This window comes from Lontra canadensis, unplaced genomic scaffold, assembly GCF_010015895.1.
Source record: "Lontra canadensis isolate GAN:19392208 unplaced genomic scaffold, GSC_riverotter_1.0 scaffold1, whole genome shotgun sequence".
NCBI lineage: Eukaryota > Metazoa > Chordata > Mammalia > Carnivora > Mustelidae > Lontra > Lontra canadensis.
In genome coordinates, this window is record NW_022630995.1 from 9,033,572 (window position 1) to 9,059,602 (window position 26,031).

General features: G+C 34.3%; 1 protein-coding gene across 5 annotated transcripts in view; it reads left to right on the top strand.

Annotated features, from left to right (window-relative positions):
* ANKRD17 (ankyrin repeat domain 17) overlaps positions 1-26,031 on the top strand; it is a 169,544-nt gene that overhangs the window by 66,658 nt on the left and 76,855 nt on the right. For all 5 annotated transcript variants that reach the window (XM_032842277.1, XM_032842334.1, XM_032842481.1 and 2 more), the window contains exons 2-5: positions 12,767-12,920; positions 21,239-21,395; positions 24,332-24,479; positions 24,715-24,862. In XM_032842277.1, the coding sequence (XP_032698168.1) occupies positions 12,767-12,920; positions 21,239-21,395; positions 24,332-24,479; positions 24,715-24,862 (607 nt within the window). The remainder of the gene's footprint in view (positions 1-12,766; positions 12,921-21,238; positions 21,396-24,331; positions 24,480-24,714; positions 24,863-26,031) is intronic.

Genomic DNA, 26,031 nt, shown 5'->3' on the forward strand with positions numbered 1-26,031 from the left:
GTAATTTGGGTATCTTTCTGGATCAATATCGTATATTCACTCATTCAGTAAATATTTTTAAGTACTTAATATTTAAGGCTAGCAAGGAAAAAATATGGTCCTTGCCCAAGCAACTGATATTCAAATAAGAAGATAATAAACAAATTTGGGGAAAATGTTACTGTTGATAAGTTTCATGAAGGTAATTAGTGAAAGCATTAGATAGTTGTGATATAGAATGTTTTATCTAGATCTGCTTTATTCTGCGGATAGGTATTTACTATTTCATAGTGTAATTTATTTAACCATTATTCCGTTCATGGGCATATGTATTACTTATAGTTTTTTTCTGTTATAGTCAATACTGTGACATCCTTCTACATATTTTTTTGCTTACATGTACAAGTGTTTCTATAAACTAAATTCTTAAAAGGAAAATTGCATTTTTAAATACTGATTATACATACTGTCAAATTATCCTCCAAAACATTAGACATTATCTGTCAATAGATGAAAAATGCCTCATTTTAATTTGTATTTACCCGAATCCCAATGAAATTTAGCATATTTACTGGTCATTTGTTATTTCTCCCATAAATTGCCTGCTTATACAATTTTACCCATTGTGGGGTTTATCTTTTTCTTACTGAGATTTTAGGATTTCTTTATTATTCTGTTATAATATATACATCATATTTTATAATATTTTTTCTTAATCTCTCACTTTTCTTACTTTACAGAATCTTTAGATTTTTCATTTTTATATTGTCAAAATCTTTCACTCTTTTTTCCCTAGCTTCTAGGTTTTGTGTCTTTCCAGAAAAGCCTTCTTATATTAGTTTAGTCTCATATTTTTTTTTATGATGTCTTTAGTTTTATGTATGTTTCTAGTAGAATTTAATTCATCTGGAATTATATATATATGTGTATATATATATATATATATATATATGAATACACACATACACACACACACACATATATATATGTGTGTGTGTGTGTATGTATATATATGTGTGTATGTATGTGTCTATATATATTTTATCCCCCCCCCCCCGTGGTAAGGACCTGTTTTTTCTAGTCTCCTAACCATTCTCCCAAAATAATTTATTGAACAATGTCTTTTTTTCCCCCACTGACTTGAAATACTACCTCTATCATTTTAAAAGTCCAAAATATGTGTTTTCTGGATCTAATACTCTATTGTTTTAATTATTTTCATTTTACATTTAACATCTGATAGGGTACACCTCCCCATTGTCTTTTTCAAAAAAATTTTGGCAATTTCTGTGTATTTTCTCTTCCAGATGAACTTTAGAATCAACATGTCAAGTTCCATTAAAAATCCCTTTGGGATTTTGATTGGAAGTGCATTGAATTTACAGATTAATTTGGGGAGAATTGACATCTTTACACTATTGACTCTTCCCATCCAGGAACATGGTATGCCTCTCCATTTCTTCAGGTGTTCTTTTATGTCTTTTAGTAAAGTTTTATGGTTTTTTTCATGTAGGTCTTAGACTTTTCTTGTTAGGTTTATTCCTAGGTATTTGTAGTTTTCATTGTTACTGTGAATTACATCTTTCTTCCAGTTTACATGTTGTTTTCAATTGGTTATTGCTAATATATAGGAAATCTATTGATTTTTGTTTGTGGATCTTACCATTTACTTGGTTTGCATTGGATTCTCTTGAAATTTCCAGAAGGATGATTATGCATTCTGCAAATGATAGCATTTGTTGTTTCCTTTTTTCAGTATTATGTTCCTAGGGGATTTTTTGTTTGTTTTTTCCTGGTCATATTGCATTGGTTAGGCTTCCAAATCTGTTCACTACTAGCTCTGATTTGAGCTTCTTTCCTGATGGCATCCTAATTTTTAAACTTTTACATTTTACATGTGGTTTAGATTTCTGGTGGTGCATATTATCTGGATGGAACAAAAGTTTCCTTCTTGACTTAAGTATTTTCATGGTAATGAATATTGTGTTTATTATGTGTTCTTGTTGAGATGATACATATTCTTTTTACTTCTAAATTTTAATGTGAATTACACTAATACATCTACCTACTACTGGTTATGATTTTTTCATTTTTAACATTTATTTAGCAAGTATTTATTTGGATATTGCATGGTATCAGGAACTTTGCCACACACTGGTGGTGATAGTGTAAATCTGAATGGTTCCTGTCTTTAATACGAGAAGAGAGATAATAAACAGATACCCAAAAACAAAATAATTTTAAGCTGTGATAGTACTATGGCGGAAATAAAGTTAGTGGTATGGTAGAGAGATGAGTAGAGTATTTTCTTGGGTAGTACAGTCTGAGAAGGTAAAATACAAATTAAGACCTGAAAAATGAAAGCTTTGGGAAAAGCATTCTAGGCAAGGGAAAGTCACTATTTCTGTGTGTACAAATAATTATATTTCTTAGTACTTCCTTTATCCCCTTTCTTGTATGTATTGTATAATATTTTTTATACAACTTCTGAATTTAATTTTCTAATGATGTGTTTCATTTGGTTTTTATTTTGTTTAGTTATTTTGCTATTCTTGTTCAGGTTTGCTAGTAGGGTTATTTATGCTTATGAGCTAGGGAATTTTCCCATCTGTTTTCTGGGCTTTGTAAATAATGTAATAATGCTCTATTCCTTCTAAGGGATATAGTTTAGTGACTATCTCTAAGATTTCCTCTATTGGTATATTCTGTTACGTTTCTGCTTTTTCTTGAAAATCATCCATTTTGTTTAGACTTTCCTATTTCTTGATTTATAGGTTTGCTTAGTTTTCTGATTTTAATAACTCCTTATGGTTTTTGTTTTTCTCTCATTTTCTGTAATCAGGCTTGTCTCTTCATGCTAGACCTATCCATGAAGCTCTTACTAGTCTTACTAATTACTTCTGAATCTCTTTTCAATTTCTTCATTTCTATTATTACTACAAATTATATTGATACATTTCGACTTGGATTTTATTTTTGAAGATTTTTAGTTTATGTATCTTAAATCTAAATTTTTCTTTATGGACAGCTATGACCAAATCCCATAAGAAATAATATGCTTACTGATTTTAATTTTTATTTTCCCTGTATTCTGAAAGTTTATTAGTAGGCTTTTTTCTTTTCTTTTTAAATTTCTAAGTAGAGTATTATTGTTATATTTTAGTTTCACTTAGCTTTATGGACTAAGAATGTAACCTATATATATTTTTTAATCTTTTGAGATTTTTCCTTGGTCAGGCTTTTGTTTGCTATAAAAAACTGTATTCTCTGTTCATGATATACTAATTTCCATTTCACTATGATATATAAGTATAGTTCATTATGGAATCTATTTCTCAATCATCCATGTCCTTGCATAATCTACTTGCTCTCCTCATTTTCTGACATAGGTATGTAAAAAGTTTCCTGCTAAGTTGTGTGAATTTTCTAGTTGCTTTTATTTCAAGTATATTTACTTTATATATTTCAGTGTTATATTTTGGCTATTACATGCTCTGGCTGTTACACACTTTGGTGTATTAAATCTATTACCATTATAAAATATCCTTTTTTTGTGTAATGCTTTTTGCCTTGAGTTCTTTGATAATAATTGTACCCTTGACTGGGTTTGCTTTTTCATGTTTTTTTTTTTTTTTCCATGCTTTTAGCCTTATGACTAAAAATTTTAGTTCTCTTATGATAGCACATAGTTGAGGGTTTTTTTTTTCTTCTTTTTTTAAAATCTTAATCTGTGTGCCATTTTTTCAAATAAGAAAAGTTTTCCCACTTGCTTTTATATTAACTTGGTTTTTTGGTCTTTGGTCTTTTTCCTCACATTGAAGGTTATTGTGAAGAGGTCTTTTCCTGCTATCGCCTACCCGCCCAGCCTTGCTCCCTCCACATCCACCTGCCACCCCTTTCCTTTAGCTGAATTTGAGTTTTATTTTGTTTACTACCTACTTTGAAAACTATGTGTTTCATTTCTCTTTTTCAGCAGGCATTGAATTGAATTAAACCGTATCTTCAGCTAGTTGTTCTCTTTGCTGAACATAGGTTTTTGGCATTATATCATTCAGTTTTGGCTTAACTGATATTTTAGTAATATGTTTATGTTATAATACGTTTTTACTCTTCTAACTTTAAGGAATTATTTATTAACAACTACCCAACATGCTAAGTTAGCTTGTATTATATTAGTTTCTTTTCCAGATGCTTGGTGTTATGATTCCCAAGGCTGTCCTTTTCTTGGATTTGAACTCTAAATTCAGAAATATTTATGGTTTTAAAATTTTCAGTTTGCTTACATATCTAAAAATTATTTTATTCTATAGTTTAGAATTTCACTTTTAAAATAATTATACTTTAGAACTTTTAGTTGCAGTGTTGGCTTTTAGCATCTTGGGTTATATTTAGGACTCTGATATCAATCTGATTTTTAATTCTGTTACTAACCATTCGCCTTACAAACTTACTACACTTAAAATATCCTTGGAGTGCTCAAATTCCACCGGGTTATGACTATGTGTGTCTGTATCTGAGAATGAGCGTGTATTTCTGCATATGCATTTTAAAGCCATAAGAGTCATTTTATTCTGAGCCAGTTTTTATGATAATTGATGAATAATAATAAGTACCAGAGACAGGTTAAATTAATAATTAAATTGCATCATACTATTGATATTTAGAGTTGGGGTAAATTTTTTTTAAATCTGTGGCCTTAATTCTATTACAGAAAAACCACTTACAAACTTTAGATTTGAGAATTCTATACAATTTTACTTACTTTAAATACTCATAATTGGTTCACTTTATAAAATTTACAATTAATGTTAAAAATTTCATATTGAATTATAATTTCATACTGAGGTATAGCAGGTAAGTATTTTGAAGCTTAAGAAAAAGAGTTATGTTTTAGCTCTGTGAGAACAGTGCTGTGTTAACTATTATATCACTAGTTCTTAATATACTGCTAGATCTTAACTAAAATTTTATTAGATGGGTATGAATGAAATGATGTAGAATAAATCAGTGTTTTCTTAATGAATAGATTTTTTGCGAGCTAAATTTACTTTTAGTCAGGTTCACTTTAGTTTATTTACTTGAATCTCAGGATATTGACACCATAATAAGTCATATTATTAGTTGATACTCTTTTTACAATAAGGACTTTAAGTGGTTTATTTTATGCTGTTTTATTTTAGCGTATACAGAGATCAGTGTCCAGTGACCATACTGAAGATTTTATATTAATGGTACGGAAAAACTACCTCCAGATATATTAATTTAAGAATTGTCGTATTTTACCTGAAGTTTACCCTATTTAAGACTTCAAAAAATACAGATCAAAGAAATTTTTATTATGTTTTGGGGTCGGGTACAGAAGAGAAGAAACAGTTGTTTCTTTGAATTAGGTTTACATAGCCTGTTCTGCATATCACTGAAAAAGCGACAGTACTTGAGTTATCATGTAATTCAGTCCATGATGATGACCGCAAGTCAGGTTGTTCTAATGAGTCTTTATTTTTGGTAGGTGAAATGGTATCAGTTATGATCTGTGTTCTTAAAATCCACTGTCATTGAAATGACAAAAACACTAACATTTACTATAAGTAAAAATCATACACAATGATCATAAACGTTGTTTAGGAGGGATTTTTCTGCATTGACTTGATTAAGAGCTCTTCAGATTTTAAGTATGGTGAGTTTTGGATTGAAGATAATTGTGTTTTCCTAGAGCAAATGTGAGACTTCTTTGTTATTTAAAAGAATGTTTTAATGTAATCAAGATTTGATTATCTTTCTTGGAATATAGATTATTAACTTGAAATTTAGACTACCTGCTCTAAATTGAATGAAAATGGACAGGGTAGTTTCCTGAACAAGAGCAGTAATTGGTGGATAGGGATGGGATGGGAGGATGTGGAGTGTTAAAGGTCAAGAAGTCCAAATTCTGGAGTTGCTGGCATTTCATATTTTAAAGTATGTTTATCCTCAGAGACTGACTTTTTCCTATCCCCACCTCCCATAATCTTTCATTTGGTATATTGAAGTAAGTTATAAATAGGTTTCCTTGTTTCTGTTGTCACATCTATACAAAACCATCTTTCACATGATCTCTAATTATCTTTTTTAAAAATTGCTTATTTGGGGTGCTTGGGTGGCACTGTTGGTTAAGTGTCCCACTTTTGGTTTTAGCTCAGGTCGTGATCTTAGGATCGTGAGATCCGTTCCGTGTTGGTCTCCACGCTCAGCATGGAATCTGTTTGAAACTCTCCTTCCCTCTGCCCCTCCCCCCTAACCCCTGTTCTCGCTTCCTCTCAAATAAAAAAATAAATCTTTTTAAAAAATTGATTATTTTAATACTTTAATCCTTCAATAAGCTACCATAAAAATTCTGAACTGGGTACAATATTGAAAGGCCCGATCTTTCTTAAGCACTATTCTTTTTACCATTCTCATTCAGAATTGTTTTTTTCCTTTCTCTCTGTACAGTCACTATATTAGTGTCTACTTAGTACAGTTTTTAATCTTTGGTATAGTTAGTTCTTTGCACATAGAGTTGCATTTTTCCGTATTGTATATTTGTAGAAGGCATTGATTATAATAAAATCATTTTTATATTTTCTTTCTCCTTTGGCTGCCCTACTGCATTTTGCACGTTATATGTAATTGGGGGTGAATATTTGTTAAATTGAATGGAACTTGTATATATGATGTCTAGTAAATAAAAATTTCTTTATCCTTTGAAATAAATGCCAGTTTATTTTTTATTTTTAGTTTTTTAAAGATTTTATTTGTCAGAAAGAGAAAGAGAGAAAGAGAGTACAAGCAAGGGGAGCAGTAGGCAGAGGGAGAGGCAGGCTACCCTCTAAGCAAGGTGCCTGTTGGCAGACTCCATCCCAGGAGCCCAGGATCATGACCTGAGCTGAGGCAGACATAACCAACTGAGCCACTCAGGCACCCTAAATGCCAGTTTATTACAAGATAAACTGCTCTTCTCTAATATAACATTGATAATTTATCTATTTTGACAGGAAGTTAGTTTGAAATGTAACTCTAGTGTTCACAGTTCATCCACATGGCCCTATATTTCCAAATTTTTATATGACTTTTTGTTTTACTATAGAAGGACTGGGAGTACCATTAATGGCATAAACAAATTCCTTCAGTCTTGACCTTTGTTAAAAGACCTTGATTTTCATTGTTGAGTGGTTGTGTTAAGTTTATTTTGGGAAGAAAGTAAAAAATATATTTAATTACTTTGTTAATTTAAATAAATAGTATTACTGTTAAGTAATAATATTTTAAAACAAAAGCAACCTCCGTAGTAAAATAACACCGTTAATCTTTCAAAACCAAAACGATTTAACTTGCACATAAGAATAGAGGCAAGTATGATAAAGCCACTATAAATCTTTTTCGCAGATTCAGCATTATCAAGAATTTGCCACACAACTTTGTTTTCTGGAAATATTTTATGGCAGTTTTCTGACTCTATTTTTATATATGGCAGTATGCATCTCTAAAAGATAAGAGCATTTATGGGGCGCCTGGGTGGCTCAGTGGATTAAAGCCTCTGCCTTCCGCTCAGGTCATGATCCTGGGGTCCTAGGATCAAGCCCCACATAGGGCTCTCTACTCAGCAGGGAGCCAGCTTCCTCCTCTCTCTCTGCCTGCCTCTCCCCCTACTTGTGATCTCTGTCTGTCAAATAAATTAAAAAAAAAAAAAAAAAAGATAAGAGCATTTTCTTACCTAACTAGAATAATTTCTTTAGACTGTCTAATACCCAGTGCATATTCAGATTTCTTCACTTGTCTTGAAAATTTCATATAAGATCTATATTATTTAGCTAACTATGTCTCTGGTATCTCTTTAGAGCTTTTCTTTCCTTTTGTTTTCTCTCTTTTAAAAAAAAAAAAAACATGTTCCACATTTTAGTTGTGTTTTTTCCTATTTAACTTTGTGGTTCTCAAATTATCACCCTCCAGGGTCTTTTTGTTTGTTTCTGTTTTTCCTCTAAGGGTACATTTGGCAATGTTTGGAGGTTTTTTGGTGTCACAACCTGTGGTAGAGTTGCTACTAGCATCTAGTAGGTAGAGGCCAGGGATGCTGCTAAACATTCTGAAATATATAGGGCAGCCCTTGACAATGAAGAAATTATTCAGCCCAAAATGTCAATAGTGCCAAGATTGAGAAACTGATTTAACTTGTTCCTAATACTTGCCTTATTAATTGGAAATTATTTCTAAGGGCTCTAGTAGATTATTGTTTATTTTCAGAGGGGCAAGAATATGTCATAGGTGGTATTCTGTATTTTATGTTACATAAATCAGAGATATATAATGTTTAGTTCTCTTCCTTTTAGTAATTAGACAGTAGGTATAGCTTTGTCCCTAAATATAGAATTTGAAGTTAGCTTTTCTAGAGCAGAGTGAAAAAAAACCTTCAGCATGGAATTTTCTAATGGAAAGAATATTGAACTAGTTAATTGGATAACTGGTCTCTTGGTACTAGATATTTAGAAACTTGCTATTTAAATAACAGTCCTGTGCTTCTGTTTTTTCATCTGTAACAATTCGGTGGTTCTTTATATTAGACAAGAATTTGAAACGCAAGCATCACTTCATAAAATATTCATCTAGTGAAAACAGTATCCAAAATAGCTTAAATATAACTTGTCATGCTTTGAGTTATTGATAACTTTGATAGGTTATTTCCCTTAGGGAATAAATTTAATAAGGACATACCTTGCCTTCTGTCTCTCCCCTCTTCATGGAAATTATTTTTACATTTCATTTAAAGAAAATGTTTCAAAATATTCACGTGAATTTCTCACTCAGAGCATTTTTAATATTCCAGAATTTGGCTGTGGTTCAAAATGAATCTTTGTTTCAGTAGAAATGTAATAAAAATGAGTACGGTTTCAACGGGAAACATTTTAGTATTTAATCTGAATTATCTTTGCTCTGTACATGGTAGAGCAGGATATGCTCATAAATCATAACTTAGTTGACCTATGAATACATAAGGATTACTTTTTTTCGTATTTTTATGACTGCGTGTCCTTATGTCAGTCTCTCTTCAGTTGTTCCGTAATGTAGTGCAAGAATCTTTCCAGTTAGGGGAAGAGGAATTAGTGTTAGAGGAGGAAGTTCTCTTCTACTTCTACTCTTCTAAATTCCAACAGCCTTTTCCCCCTACCCTTTACCTTCTACGCTTTTTACCCTGTAAAAGTGTTCATTTATGCACATACTTTGGCTCTCTCATTAAGAAGTAAGTTCCTAGATGGTGGAGTTGATTTCACACATCTCTGTATCTCCTCTGCAGGTTAACTGTAGTATCTCTTGCACAAAGACTGTTGGTCAGTGATAGGCATTTTGCCCTACCTGCTACTTGATGTTGGCCTACCTATTACTTAATGTACAAACATTCAGTAATCTGTAAGATATACCTTAAATTTATTTTTTTGTAACTACCTCTCCCTTCCCCAAATACACTGTAGCCTTTTAGAATCTGAAAGGGAAGAATCCCCAAACCATCTTTTATTTACTCAAAGTCCCTGTTTCCATGGAGTTTAGAAAGGTAATAAATATTATATTATATCAGTGTAATGAATTTATGAAAAGATTATGTAGAATAGGGATCTAGAGATTGCTGAGATACTTGCTTAGACCTCATAGGTAGCATCTGAATCAGTAAGGGTACCTAGGTCTTTAGATCCTAACAGTATCCTTGAAATTAATTTCTTCTTAGTATTAAACTGGGGGTGGGGGAGATATAAATCCATTCCTGTTATTCTCTTTCACCCCAGTACCTTTTTAAAAAAATCTGTACATAGAATTTCATAATCATTTGAATTTACTGTTTTTAACTTACCAATTTTTTTTTTACAAAGTAAGAATAGTGGACTTAAAAATTAATGTAACTTCTCTAGATATTTGAAATCAGTAAGAAAACATTTCTGTAATTAATATCCCTCATGAAGAGATTGAGGTGCATTTTTCTTAATAAATTTTCACCAAGCTCAGTTAGGACATAGTGTGGCATTGGGCACTTTATGTCAGAGGCTCACTTTTAATTGAAATTTAATATCTCCTATGATCTAACTTCTAACTCTCTTACCTTTCCTACAGTAAGTACTCCGTTCTAGCATATAGAAATTTTATAGCTGTCTACCAGTGTTACATTCCTTTTTCTCCTGTTGTCTTACAGAAATTAATTGGGTCAGAGTCTTTTCGTATTTATCTTTATGCAGTGACTTGTATGATTTAAATTCCTCTGATCTATACCCTTGGCATTTAACCGTGCCCTGCTCTTTGAAATATTTTGTTTTCTAAAACTCTAGTCTGAAATATTATTTAATTTTTCATTTTGTTTATTTTACCGATGTTTATTTTTCCATGTTTATTTCCTTTGTTTTCTTTCCTCTTCTCCCATTGGGTTGGAAAATTGTAGATATTTTCAGAGAAAATTTCACTGGGAAGCAACTTTTTCTTTAAAATGACTCATCTTCTGGACCTTCATTAAAGATAAGAAGACATAGTTTTTATTATACTATAATTTTGAATCACATCTTGCTATGGCCAACTCATGTCCCAAAAGTTTACTTAATTTGTTAAAGATTTATTTATTTCTTCTAGAGTGAAAGAGAACATGCAAGCGGGAGAGGGATAGAGAGAGAGGGAGAGAAAAGCAGACTCCCTGCTGAGCTCAGTGAACCCTAGGGGTAGGGGGTACAGCTCAATCTCTAGAACCTGAGATTATGACCTGAGCAGAAACCTCTGGTCAGAGCTCAATTTACTGAGCCACCCAGGTACATCACCCCGCCCCGTTTTTGAGATATGTTCCCAAAGTCTACTTCTTAAAGTATAACACTTATGCTACTACCTTGAAAGAGAACTTAAAACTAAAAAGAGTATATTCTTATTTTTTTTTTCCTAACTCCTTGTCATTTTAACAGGGAGTCGTTATTGATGGGTTATACTGCAAAATTTTGTGAGAAAATTTTCAAATATTTACAGAGATTATTTTCAGAGTATCCAGTGTCTATTTGTATTTGAAATATTAGAAATCTGAAATCATGTTAAACTGTGTTAGTCTAATGGAAATTTGGAGAGAAACATACTGTTTCCTCCCAGATTTAACTTTCAGTATTAAATATGTGTTGGTTATTCCTGGTTACTAGATAGGTGACTTTCAAAGATGAAATGACTCAGAGTTTCTCATGTTATAGTAGTTAAAATTTTATTCCTTAAGGTTTTTTTCATATTTCTTACATTTAGATACTAGGTATGAGCATAATTGGGTTCTAGGTTAAAAATTACTTTTATATCTATTTTAGTTATAAGTGTTAGAAGTACCTTAGATTTATGAAGTAAATTTCATGTAAAATAGTGACAGTTTATATAATAATTATCAACTTTTTATCAGCAAACTAGAAAGAACATATCTTAGTACTTATTTGTAAGTAGCACTATAATAAGGGATATCACAACAAAACTTTTCCCCATGTCTTCAGTGTTTGCTGTGTTCTAATTCTTTAATTTTTTTTTTTATTGAATCTCATGTTGATTATACTAGTGGTTTTCAATGAATGGTCCACAGGACCCTCAGGGTCCCAGAGACCATTTCAGGATATCTAAGAGGTCAAAACTCCTTCATCACGGTACTGACATGTTATTTGCCTCCTTGACTGTGTTGACATGTGCACTGATAATGTAAAAGCAAATGTAGGTAAAACTGCTGGCCCCTCAGTCAGGGCCATGGCATCAAATTGTACTAGTGTCATTGTATTCTTCCAATTCTGCATACTCACAGTTAAAAGAAGAAAATGAAGAGCCAGTTTTACCTTAAGAATAATCTTGATAAAGCAATAAATATTAATTTTATGAAATCCACACTTTTGAATACGTGTCCTTTTAATATTACTGTGTGTGACAAAATGAGAAGTACACATAAAGCACTTCTGTGGTTCTGTGTGTGTGTGTGGTCTTTTTTTTTTTTGAGATGCAAGGTAAAGTAGCCTTTTTTTTTTTTTTTTTTGATGAAATGCCATTGTTAACTAGAAAATATAATTGACAGGCCCAATACACTAAGCAGACTTGGGTATTTGGCAAATGTTCTTATCAGAAATGATGGAATTGAGTTTGTCATTTTAAGAGTGATTGACAGTATTTGTCGCCAATGATAAAATTAAGCTTTCAAGCACAGATTAGAATTTTAAATTGTGTTTGCCTGGGCTTCACAGTACTTAAAAACTTTTCTGATGAAAATATCACCGGTGGTGATACTAACAAATGTGATGTTTTGATACTGTAGTTTGATTTCTCAGTATGGTGACTGTTAATAAATTTAGCCCTTATGTAAAGGTCTGGGGTGGGCAGTATTTTATAAGTGTATAAAGGGGTCCTGAGAGCAAAACATTCAAGAGCAGCTGATTTAGGTCCTCTACTAAAGCCAAAGGTTTCACGTTTAATCATTAACCTCATATCTCCCCCATCTTGCCCTTATCCTACCAAATTAACATAGAAAGAATACATAATTTCCGTAAAAGGGAAAAAAAATGAGATTGCTGTATATGAGTAGCACATTCTTAAGTTCTTCTACAAATATAATTTTCTCCTTTAAACAGTGTGGACTTTATGTATTACATTGAATTTATTTAGAATTGCATTGTATTTATCATGATATTTACGTTAAAATTTTTTTCTCTCTTCTTCCTTTTTCTTCTGTTTATTTCTCTTATCACTTTCCCTTTCTCCTTTCATTCCTCCCTTCTTTCCATTTTTTTTGGTATTTGTTTTCTAGGTGGAATCTTTCATTTTGGATCAGGATGATTTGGAAAATCCAATGCTGGAAACGGCTTCCAAGTTGCTCTTGTCAGGTACTGCTGATGGTGCAGACCTCAGGACAGTAGATCCAGAAACACAAGCTAGACTGGAAGCTTTACTAGAAGCTGCAGGTAAGTCTGCAGACCTTACATATGTAATTAGACTATATAATTTTCAAAGGTACATATAAATCTAATAAAAACTATTATGATTAGGGGTGCCTGGCTGTCGCAGTTGTTACAGCATGCAACTTTTGATCTCAGGGTCATAAGTTCCAGTCCCATGTTGCGTGTAGAGTTTATTAAAGTAACAAAAAGCTACTGTTATTAAAAATACAAGGTCTTGGACATTTAGGGTAATACTGTTCATAAAGGTTAATGGATTGCTTTTTAGAGAATTTCTACATGGAATATTTCATTAAAGCATATTTTCGTTACCCAAGTAAAATTCACATACTGCTGTCAGCCTTGAAGAGAGATTTCATATAGTCGATTTTATTTAGTCACACATTCCATACTTGTGAATTTGCCTACTTGATAACATGTATTCATACGCTAAAATTGGTATTCACAATACTCTTAGTCTTTCATAGAAATGCACATAATAAGGGTGCCTGGGTGGCTCAGTCATTAAGTGTCTGCCTTTGGCTCAGGTCCTGATCTCAGAGTCCTGGGATCAAGCCCCACATTGGGATCCCTGCTCCACTGGTAGCCTACTTCTCCCTTTCCCACTCCCCCTGCTTGTGTTCCCTCTCTTTGCTTTGTCTCTCTCTGTCAAATAAATAAATAAATAAAATCTTTTTAAAAAAATGCATATAATGAAAAATTTTAGTTGTCCTATACACATGTTCCTTGATGAGATGAAATAGGGTGAAGCTCTTTTTGTTTCAGCTCTCAAACTGTAAACAAGTGTCCTTTTCACAATCTACTTAGACCCATGTTTTTGACATTGTGTGCCTTTTGTTGGCAGTTTCATTGTTTATAATGGTCTCCAAGTGTAATGTGAAAGTGCTGTCTAGTGTTGCTAAATGTGAGAAGGTAGTGATGTGCCTAATGGAAAAAGCACATTGTGTTAGATAAGCTTCTTCAGCATGGGTTATAGTGCTGTTAACCATGAGTTCAGTGTTAATAAATCAACTGTATATTAAATAAGGTCATCTTTAAACAAAAACATACATAAGACAGTGTTTGGCTAATGCAAATGATTGTGACCAGAGGCTCACAGGAAGCTAGTTCTGTGTTTTCCCTAGGAGCAATGGTTCAGTATTCATTAATTAAGTTTTCCCAGTGACCGTGAATCATAAGAATTGACTGTATATAATTTCCCTCTTTTTTGTCATAGTCTTGAAACCTTGAAACCTTGTAAAGTGGATCATTGTATTATTGTAAAATGGATCATTATTATATTGTCCCCATAAGAACAGTGTTTTGATTAGAGATTATATAAATACATATATTTATGCCTAAAGTATAAGGGAATAATAACTCTAAATCTCTGATCTTTTTAAATATCCATATATTTTCTTAACTTTTCTAAGGTGGAAATAAATATATTGTGAACATTAATTGATCATTTTTTAGCAACCTGATTTCCTATATAGTGTACATACAATGCATGTAAACTGCTGCTTTATTATAGCATAAGACCAACCTAATACTATTTGGTAATCCTTTCAATAAATATCTTGTAAAACAGCATCTAAAAATTCGAAGGACTCATGGTTAAATTTGATTTCTATCCTGTTTAATTCTAGAATGGATTATTGAAGGGATCTTGAACAAGTACAAATGAAAACATAGTAGGGCACGTGCAAGGTCCAGTCCTCGAGTATAAGAAACTATTTGTTCAGGAGAGTAGATATGGGGCGCCTGGGTGGCTCAGTCGGTTGGCTGTTGGCTCTGGCATGATCTAGAGGTCCTGGGATTGTGCCCCACATTGGGTTCCCTGTTCCGTGGAGAGCCTGCTTTTTCCTCTCCTCCCAGCTTGTGTTCTCTCTTGCTATCTCTGTCTCTCTCTCAGATAAGTAAAATATTTAAAAAAAATGTAGATACAGAATTTAGCATTTGCCAGAATTTGGTGTTGCTGTAGAAGTTCATATGAAACAAGTGAGGATTGTGAAATTATTTGAAAGTGTGTCATAAGAGGAAAAGATAATGTTTCTTCTGAAGATGAGAAAACTCAGGTTGAGTAAAAGAGGGATATTTATCTTTGTGTATTTAAGAGGCAGAACCTGGTTGAAAAGTGCTACAGGAAAGTGGACTTCAGCTGAGAGGGGTTACTTTTGGAGGTAGAGTTTCTTTTCATAGGATGCTAATAGCTGCCTCATTTTCTCATTTCTGTGTTTATTCCCATTTTTTTTTTCTGTTTTCTCTACAGTAGCCAACAAGTTAGCCTCTCTCCTCCCTCCCTTCCTTCCTCATCTTCTTTCTCACTTCTCTCCCTTTCTCCCTTATCTCCTTCCTTTAAGAATGAAAAGTGTTAACACATAAGCCCAGAGGGAATACCCATCATCCAGCTTTAACAGCCGTCAGTGTATGGACAGCCTTGTTTCCTCTTTACTTAGTACCACCCTGCTGATGCCCCATGCCCGAAGTTAATTTAAAGCAAACTAAACATTATATAATTTCATATATAAATACTTCAGTATTGTGGCACCTGGGTAGCTCAGTTGGCTGAACATCCAACTCTTAATTTCGACTCAGGTCATGATCCCAGGATCCTGGGATTAAGCCCTGTGTGGGGCTCTACACTGGTTGCAGTCTGCTTGTCCCTCTCCCTCTGCTCCTCCCCGCTCTTGCGTGCTCTGTCTCTAAAATAAATAAAATCTTAAATAAATAAATGAATGCCTCAGTATATACTCCAAATTAAGAACTATTTTTAGATTTATTTATTTATTTTTAGATTAAGAGAGAGCAAGAGCAAGAACACAGTGGGAGGGCGGAGGGAGAGAGAAACTTAAGCCCTATAGGGAGCTTGATCTCCTCACCTTGAGATCACGAACTGAGTGGAAACCAAGAGTTGGTTGCTTAACTGGCTGCTCCACCCAGACACCCCAAGAACTTAAAAAAATAATAAATAAACATAATACCATTGCCTATCTAAAGAAAAATAGTACTAATTCTTCAATATTGTCAAATATCCTGTCAGTGTTTATATTTCTCCAGTTATTTCATAATGGTCTTTTTTTTAAAGATCGCTTGCTTGCTTCTTTATTTATTTATTTGTTTATTTATTTATTTATATTTAGAGAGGGAGAGAGAGAGAGAAAGTGGGGGCAGAGGGTGAAGGAGAGAGAGAATCTTAAGCATGCTCTACGCCCAGTGTAGAGCCTGACACGGGGTTTGAGTTCACAACCCTGAGCTCATGACCTGTGGTGAAATTGAGAGTTGGTGGCATCCTATAATGCTCTTTTTCTACTTGGTTTATTTGAATTAGGATCCAAACAAGTTTTACTTTTTTTATAAAGTTTTTAATATTTTTAAGGGTTTTTAAATTTATTTTAGAGCGAGTGTGTGTGTGAGTGGGGAATGGGCCAGAGGGAGAGAATATTCGAGAAGACTTCCCACTGAGCGGGATCCTGCCTTGGGGTTCCATCTTACCACCCATGAAATTATGTCCTGAGCCAAAACCAAGAGTCTGATGCTTAACTGACTGAGCCACCCAGGCACCCCTGAGTTTTTAATTTTTATTTCAGTAGTTAAAATACAGTGTAATATTAGTTTCCATGTACAGTATAGTGATTCAACAGTTCTGTACATACTCAGTGCTCATCATGGTAAGTGTACTCTTTAATCCCCTTCACCTGTTTCATATTTACATATTTTTGCATGTAAAATTTTATATTTTTCATGTTATTTAGTTTAAGTGTCTTTTAATCATAACAGTTTCCTTCCCCCCCCATTTACTGAAGAAATTGGTTCATTTGTTCCACTTTATCAGTTTTGCTAGTTGTACCACTGTATGTTGTATTTCCTGTAAATCAGAATTCAGATCCAGATACTGACCAGATTCATACTCGTTTTGTTTTTGGCAAGAATAGTCATTTATGGTGTCTGTATTTCCTTTGTATCACAGAACTACTCTGGTGGTTTCTCTTTTTATGGTGTAGAGATTGATCATGGTTTAAGTATCCTGAGAAAAGGTGCTTGAGAAGTAAAAGTTTTTGAGACCACCTAAAAATACCTCTGATACTATCCTCATACTTGATACTTTGAAGGTATAGAGTTCTAGTTTAAAAATCTCTTTCAGACTTTTGAAATTATTGCTCCATTATCTCCTAATTTCTGGTGTTGCAATTCAGAAAGTTAACACCACACTTATTTAAGGTATTATTTTATCTCTGCAACTTTTCTTTTCTCATCCTTCTCTATAGCATTAGAATTTGGAGCATTTTAAAATTTCGCTCACATTTTGGATATTTTTGGCTATCCTTTACATTTCAGATTTTCTTCAAATGTTTGGTGAAGCCTGTCCTTTTTTGTAGTTATTAGCAATGTCATAAAAAGCTAAAATGGAAGGTACATGTGCCTGTTTTGTGGTTGGGTTTCACCATGAATTGAAGTATTTATTGTATGTTATATGTTATATGTTATAAGTTATGTACATTATATAATTACTTTCCTACTGCAGTTTAACAGTTTATTATAAACATAGTGGCATGACACAACACACTTAGTTTTTGTAAATAAGACATCTGGACACGTAGTATGGCTAGATTCTCTTGCCTGGGGTCTCATGGGCTGAAATCAAAGTAACCCCTGAGTTGAGTTTTCATCTGTAGGTTATAGGAGAAAATATGGTTTCAGGTTTATTGTTGGTAGCAGAATTCAGTTCCTTGCAGTTACAGGGCTGAGATCCTGATTTCCTCTGGAGTGTCAGCTGGGCCTGCTCTTACCTTCTCTAGGTTGCCTGCATTCCTTGGCATGTGGCTCCCTCCATCTTCATGCCAGCACAGTAGAATCCTTCTAATGCTTTGAATCTCTTTTCTCCAGTTAGCCATAGAAATCTTTTAGTTTTTCCTAGGCTCATGGGGTAAGGTTAGGCCCATCCAGATAATATTCCTGTCCTCAGGTCAACTGTACCATATAATGTAACCTGATTGTGGGGATAAAAGCTATCAAATTCCCAGTCCCATGGATTACGTAGAGTTGAGTACAGCAGAGCTGAGTAAAATTGGTAACATTTTAGAATTCCTATTACACAGTGATTGGATAGAGACCCTTCCCTTTCTTTGAGAACTCTCCATATGTCAGTATCTTTAAATTTTTTTTTTTTTTTCTGGGGCTTTTCAGTTTCTCGAGAGACACATTTACCAGTTTTTATCTGGTGAATGATAAACCTGGCTACCTGTATTTTGGGAGCTTAGAGTGAGAGGGGTTGAGGATCTCACTGTTTATCATGCATATATTCACTTAATCCTTATTTCCCTTTAGTATATCATCTCTTTCTCCTCTCTGTCTAATGACTACTAATCCTGGGCCTTTCTGGTTTGGTTTCTATAGAGAATAATCATCTGGCTGTGCAGTTTGGGAATGGAGTCTGCAAGGGTCTGACTACTCCTCTCAGGTGTTCAGCTAGTCTCTCTGTTTTCTGACCCAAGCCTCATCCCTGTTTCTGGTACCTACCATTTCTGAGCCCTCTTGGGCTGGTCACCTTATTTCTCTTTGATATCCCTGTTTCTGTTGTTCTGTTAAGTCAGTTACATCTTCTCTAAACTTTGTCTTCATAAATAAGAATTAAGTTGAGTAAGTTCTAAGAGGAAAAAAAGGGAAAGGTAATTATCTTAAAATCTGAAATCTAGGTAATCTTTTAATGCACTCTCTTCTATCATTTATATAGCCTCTAATGTCTCACTAGGACATTTTTGGTCACAAATTACATGGTTCTGTTCAATTGATTAAATGTTAGACTTGGGAAAGAATAATCTGATCATCACATATCTTTTCTGTTTTTGGTCTTCATTAATACCTAATAAGTGGATAAGACTAGTAAAAAAGGATCATCATAATCCAGAGTAACTAGAATAAATTAATTTTCAATCACTGTTTATTCATTTGAAGGATTACCATAGGTATCTTAGGTTACTTACTAATTATCTTTACTAAAATAGTTACCATTACTTATGAAGATATGAGAAGCTCATAAAAATTTAATATGGAATATTTTGTCTTTGATGTTCTTTCTTTTTAAGGCAGTGATTACTTTTTACTAATCCAGATATATCTTCTTACCTAGTTCTGTTGCTGTCATTGACAAATAGTTGTTACATGCTGATCTGGATTGGCTAAACAATTGGAGCTCATTCTTTCATGTGAAAATGCATCTGTGACCTTGGTTTCCATAGTGTTAGGATACTTAACTAACCACAGATATCTTATTGAATAAATACTGTTATAGCAGATTCAGACTGTGGTTGGTTTTTAATATTAGTGACACAAATTAAAATCATTTTCATCAGACTAAGACTGTCTTTATTCTTTGCACATCTTGATTGTAACAGATGCCAACTGACTGCTCTGAACATTTGTTGTATATAAAATAGTAAAGGCTTTCTGCTAGATGTATTTTTGGTTCCATAAGATACAGTATTTGATATCTTGGATTTTTCCCAGAAAGAGAACCAAACAACTATAAACTTTTGTAAAGTTTGAACACAAACTTACATTATGTTATTAAGCCCTTCCACTGTAAAAAGAAATTTGTACAGATACGTTTATTATTACCATTTGGGTTTGTTTTGTTTTTGTTTTTGTTTTTGATTGATGTCTTTGTTGAGTAGTTTGTTTTAAAACCTGCGATAATAACCTCTTAATCTATAATGTGGATCTGAATTGCTTGGGGGATCTTTTTTAAAAATTCAGGTTTTGGATCAGAAAATCTTAGGGCCCGAGATTCTGCAGTTCTTTTTATTTTTTAAGATTTTGTTTATCTATTTATTTATTTATTTATTTGAGAGAGAATGCATGTGTGCACAGGAGCAGAAGGAGGAGCAAGGTGTGTAGGAGCGAAGAATCTCAGGCAGACTCTGCTTCAAGAGTGGATCCCACATGGCGCCCTGATGTGGGGCCCCAACATGGTTTGAGGACTTGACCTAATGACCCTGAGATCATGACCCTGCGATCATGACCTGAGCCAAAACCAAGAGTCGGATGCTTAACCAACTGAGCACCCCCAAGATTCTGCAGTTCTAACAAGCTCCTAAATGATAGCAGTGTTTTTTGTCCATGTACCACCTACTGAGTAACAGGGATGTATAATATGCATTATTTTATCTTCAAGTTGCAGCAGAGGTTTTTAATCCTGGCTATGCATTAGACTCTTCTTAGTGCTTTAAAGATATTTAGATGCCTAGGCCCCACCTCCTACTTACTGAATTATATCCTTAGATGTAAAAGAGCTTAGCATCTATATTTTTGAAAAGCTCCACTGATGGGCAGCACCACTGAGTTAGAATAATGAAAGTTAGAGATAAGTTTGCTTTGTAGTGATATCCAGAAAAGCAATAAGATATATTTCATGCAGATAGTTATTAACCAGTTCTCCTTACGAATTTTTATTCTTTAGCTGTTCTGGATGTTTTTTAGATGTTATTGAGAACATGTAATAAATTGTAGACGTAATTTGAAATAAATAGGTACTCATGTTATCTTTTATATGGCCTGTAATATCTTATTTGACCATATTTGATCACAAGTGGAGTAGGCCACCTAAACAGTCTTAAACAAAAGTGGGCATCTACCACAAATAATGGGGATAATTCTGGCTTCTCGCACTACTGGTCTCAATGAGTCAAAAATAACTTTTATCAGAACTACTTTCTGTTTCCCTTCTCTGCCCTCCTTTATATTGACTTATTTTGGGTAGTCTGTCTTTATGATCATGAAACTGGCCATAAGCTCATGACTCACATCTTAGCAATTCAGTTACCTTTGAACGTAGAGGTTCTTCTAAACCTATGGCAAAACTCTGGGTGGGGACTCCTAGTTCTCCCAGCATAGGCCAAAGACACATTTCTGGTACCAGAGAGTTACAGGGTCAGGCACTTCTAGACCACATGGGAGGAATAAGGTTATTACAGAATTGGAGAACAGTGATTTTCCAGAAGATTCCAAACGAACAGTATATACATGAAGTGTGACATTTAAAGATTGTTCATGGGTGCCTGGGTGGCTCAGTGGGTTGAGCCGCTGCCTTCGGCTCAGGTCATGATCTCAGGGTCCTGGGATCGAGTCCCGCATCGGGCTCTCTGCTCAGCGGGGAGCCTGCTTCCCTCTCACTCTCTCTGCCTGCCTCTCTGCCTACTTGTGATCGCTCTCTGTCAAATAAATAAATAAAATCTTAAAAAAAGAAAAAAAGATTGTTCATTAAGATAAATAGAATTAAGTAACTTGACTTTTGCTTTGTTTCTCCTTTTGGGCGTATCCATATTGGTGTGAAAATCATATAATAGGAATAGGCAAATTATCTACGGCTGATGGTAAAGCCTTTGCAGACCCTGAAGTGCTTCGGAGGTTGACATCATCTGTTAGTTGTGCGTTGGATGAAGCTGCTGCTGCACTTACCCGTATGAGAGCTGAAAGCACAGCGAATGCAGGGCAGTCGGACAAGTAAGTACATTTTCTCTCTGATCAGTATAAAAACGTTATCTTAATAGCTAATGTTCACTGAGCCTTTATTTTGTGCTTGGCATGGAGCTAATTACTTTATACGTAATATCTTGTTTTTACTCACAAAAAGCCTTAAGGCAGTGAATTTTGTTTTACTTTTATTCTGAAAACCTCAAGAGAAGTGAATAATTTAATCGCGATCAAATAGCTGACAAGTGGCAGACCTGGGACACCAGTCACTGCAAGTTAAGACCTTTTGACTCTTTAGATTTTGTTTTATTTTAATGTTTTGGTGACAAAGAAATAAATGCTTTCTTATTAGGCATGCCATTTTCTAGTTCATGTGTATAGTTACCATTTTAAAGAGCAAGGTTTTTATTTGTTTGTTCTATGAACGTTCAAAAATGTCATAGATTTAGTTCCCATAATTTGAATGTGAGTCCCACGTACTTAATGTTTGTATGCCCTACAATTCCTTTCACAGAGTACTTTATAGTTAGTAAGGACTCAGTTTATATTTTGTGATTTTGCTTTTTTAAGTTTTTCTGATGATCTTACACCATTTCATATAAAAAAAACAAGTTATGGATAGTACATGAAAAATGGATATAAGCTCCAAGAAAGCAAATAGAAAATAATTATTAATATAAATTACCTTTTTTGCTTCCTCAGAGACTTGTTTTCCTCTAACTGAAATGAAGCCATTTTATTTATTTTAGCAGTTGCCTTTAAACAGTTCAGAAAATGGGAGTATTCTTTTATATATGGGTTTAGAGAATTTAAAAAATAGAATTTAAGGATTATCTTTTATATAATAGTGTTTTTGTGTGACATCTTTAAAGAGCATGAAAGAGAGGTTGTATAGTGTTAACAAGAATATGAATTTACTGTTTCTCTTGGCTCTGAGTTCATCTTCATTTGTCTAGATTTTTGTGTTTTTATTAAATTTACTATTCTTCTTATGGATTGACCCTCCTTCAGTTAACTTCAACTTCTGTTTCTTGATTAATGATCAGTTCTACTACCCTGTAGTATTACTGATACTCTCTTAAATGTGGTACCTGCTGAGACTGGCAAGAAAGAAAGTTAAAAACGCCTTGAGGAGTATATTAAAGCTAGTTCAAACAGGAAATGGAATAGAAAAAGAAGACGTTACAGATTCTTTGGCATTGAATATACTAGAAGAATAGTAGAGCATGTTTGTGACAGTCGTTTATTCAGCAAAACTTGAGAGATATAGCGGAGTGCAGTGATGTTATATATTAGATTTTATATTAGTTAAGTGTGGTGCCATATGCGGATCTAATGTACCCTGTGCTCTTGAGTTCAGAATTCCAACTGTTGTTACAGTAGTTCTGGTAAGCTTGTTTTAAAGCTAGCACACACATAAGGAAATAGAATGCAAATCTAAATGGGATAGTAGAGGAGTATATGTATGTGCCTCAGGAAGAGAAAAAGAGTAAGAGCCACTTGAAAGAGAGAAAAGGTATATTCTTATAAGGACATGTCTTGTGGGAAAGATTTGTCTTAAATTTGTTTAAAGGTAATAGAGAACACTGGGTCTGGGGACTGTCAGTGTCCTAAAAAATGGGAAATTATAAGACAAGCATACTAAGTGCTCTTCAAGACTTTGACTTTGGTAAGGAGATAATACAATTAAACAGTAAGAGTAATATGTAGCCTGACACACAATGATAATAACTGTGGGGAAAAATTGAATGGGGAAGTGCTAGGGCAGTGTTTAGGGTTGGAGAGCAGTGCATTTTTAAGAGAGTAGTGGGGAAAATCCACACTTAAAAGGTGGCTGTTTGGGGGCGCCTGGGTGGCTCAGTGGGTTAAGCCGCTGCCTTCGGCTCAGGTCATGATCTCAGAGTCCTGGGATCGAGCCCCACATCGGGCTCTCTGCTCAGCAGGGAGCCTGCTTCCTCCTCTCTCTCTGCCTGCCTCTCTGCCTGCTTGTGATCTCTCTCTGTCAAATAAATAAATAAAATCTTTAAAAAAAAAAAAAAAGGTGGCTGTTTAGCAAACACCTGAAGTTGGTAAGAGGGTGAGCTATGTCTGACAGAGAAGCTTTCTTGGCAGAGGGACAGCAAATACATACATCTTGGAGTTGGAGCTTAATTAGCATTTTTTATGAAAGGCAGGAAAGCCAATCAATGTGGCAAGAGTAAGAGTGAGAATAGTAAGGGCGCCTGGGTGGCTCAGTGGGTTGGGCCTCTGCCTTCAGTTCAGGTCATGATCTCAGGGTCCTGGGATCGAGCCCCACATCGGGCTCTCTGCTCAGCCGGGAGCCTGCTTCCCCCCCCCTCTCTCTGCCTGCCTCTCTGCCTACTTGTGATCTCTCTTAAAAATTAAAAAAAAAAAAAAAAAAAAAAAGGTGAGAATAGTAGATGATGAAACCAGAGAGGTAAAAAGTAGGACTGTGGGACCCTATCACTGGAAAGCTCTCATAGGTACTTGGCTTTTAGAGTGACTGAGATTAGAGGCCAAATTGAGGATTCTGGGCAGAGGAGTGTCGTGATGATCTGCTTTCCTTTAAATAAGATCTCATTGACTGCCTTGTTGAGTCTGAAGGAAAACAAAGGTAACAGCAGGAAGCTTATGCAGGAGACTTTGCCATAATCTGGGCTAAACATGATGTTCTTGAATCTGGGTGGTAGTAATAATAGAGATACAGAAAAGAGGTTGCCCATGGATGCCTTTAGTACCAGAAGTGACAGGACCTTCAAGAGAATGATGTAAGAATTGACTTATTATTTGAAATGAAGAGAGTATCAATAGCACTGGATTTAGTGTTTTTCTTAGGATGGATTTTATCCAGGAGTTGAGAGACTCTTTAGAAGTGTCCATAGTTGGAATTTTTACCTCAAAAGCCAGTACGCTGTGTAATTTTTCATATTTTTATATCCTGATATTATAATGTTCTTCCCCAATAGCCGCAGTTTGGCAGAAGCCTGTTCAGAAGGAGATGTAAATGCTGTGCGAAAGTTACTCATTGAAGGGCGAAGTGTAAATGAGCACACTGAGGAAGGGGAGAGCCTCCTTTGTTTAGCTTGTTCTGCTGGATACTATGAGCTTGCACAGGTTCGTATGATAAAAATAATCACACGGGTTGTTTTTGTTTTTTAATCTGGCCTACTTACTAGGAAAATAATAAAACTCAACCATTAGGCTCATTTCAACAAATAGTTTTGTTAGATACACTTTGTGGTCGTTGGCTCTTTCACTATAAATGACTAGGTGGGTGTTCGTGTAAGTATGTCCCATATGTTATGAATATATCATTTTCTAATATCATTTAACCTTTTTCTTTCATAAGGTTTTGTTGGCAATGCATGCAAATGTGGAAGATAGGGGAATCAAAGGTGACATTACACCTTTAATGGCTGCTGCTAATGGAGGACATGTCAAAATTGTGAAGTTGCTGCTAGCTCATAAAGCCGATGTCAATGCACAGTCTTCAACAGGTTATGCATATTTCTTTTTCAGTTTCATTAAATACGAAGACCCTTTGGTAATAATTATTTCACATGACATTCATCGCTTATAAAGCTCTGGCAGTTCTCTAACTACAAAGTGCTGCATGTTTGCATAAAGCTATGCATTAGGTTTAATGTATAGAATATATTTTGAATAAAATTTTTCCTCTTTGGTGTGTGAGGATGATCACTTGGTCTTTTAAAGTTCTTTTAGATTAAATTAAATGCTTGCTCAGTTAGAAGGACTACCCTCTTGGAGATGGGCTACAGTGCTCCAACCCAGATTTCCTATTTCTCAGGGGACAATGGAAGGGAAGATAGGTAGAACAAGAGGGCTGTGGAATGAAAGGCAGGTCTGTCATTGTCTACTGATACTAAATTGTGGCCTATAGAACAAGAAAGTATTATGAAAACATTGTGTCCCATAAGGGGGACATGACTTTAGTTTAAACTTTTATTTTTTTAAACTTTTATATTTTTTTTAAAACTTGGGCATAGATGGGTTTATATGAAAGTTCTAAAATTATATGAAAATATATTTTAAGCGTCTTCATCATGTAAGATTTTCAAATTTGTTAAATATTTTATTTATTTATTTATTTTTAAAGATTTTATTTATTTATTTGAGAGAGAGTGAGAAGGAGCAGGGGTAGGGGCAGATGGAGAAGGGCAGAGGGAAAGGGAGAAATAGACTCCCCGCTGAGCAGGGCCCAATGTGAGGCTGGATCCCGGGACACCCCAGGATCACCTGAGCTGAAGGCAGATGCTTAACCAACTGAGCCACCCAGATGACCCAGATTTGTTAAATATTTTAAATAATTTTTAGGAGCTTACAGGTTCTGGTTTGAATGGGTTTTAGAAACCCTTATTTTGCCCAGAATGTTAATTTTTTTCCCCTTGTAATGTGGGAGATTTTTATCATCCAGAGGAACATTTTTGAAATTACTTTAGCTTTGATAGTTAGCTGGTGTTTGAAGTTTCAGTGAAAACAATTATGTATGATTAAAGGGACAGTATGAGATATATCTACATACAACGAATAATTATAATCACAAAAAATAAAGCATGTGAAACTTTTCTCTAAAGTTAGAATGAACATAACTTTTTTTTCTCGTATGAAAAGTTTAAATTTTAGAATTGCTCGGTTCTTTTATAAC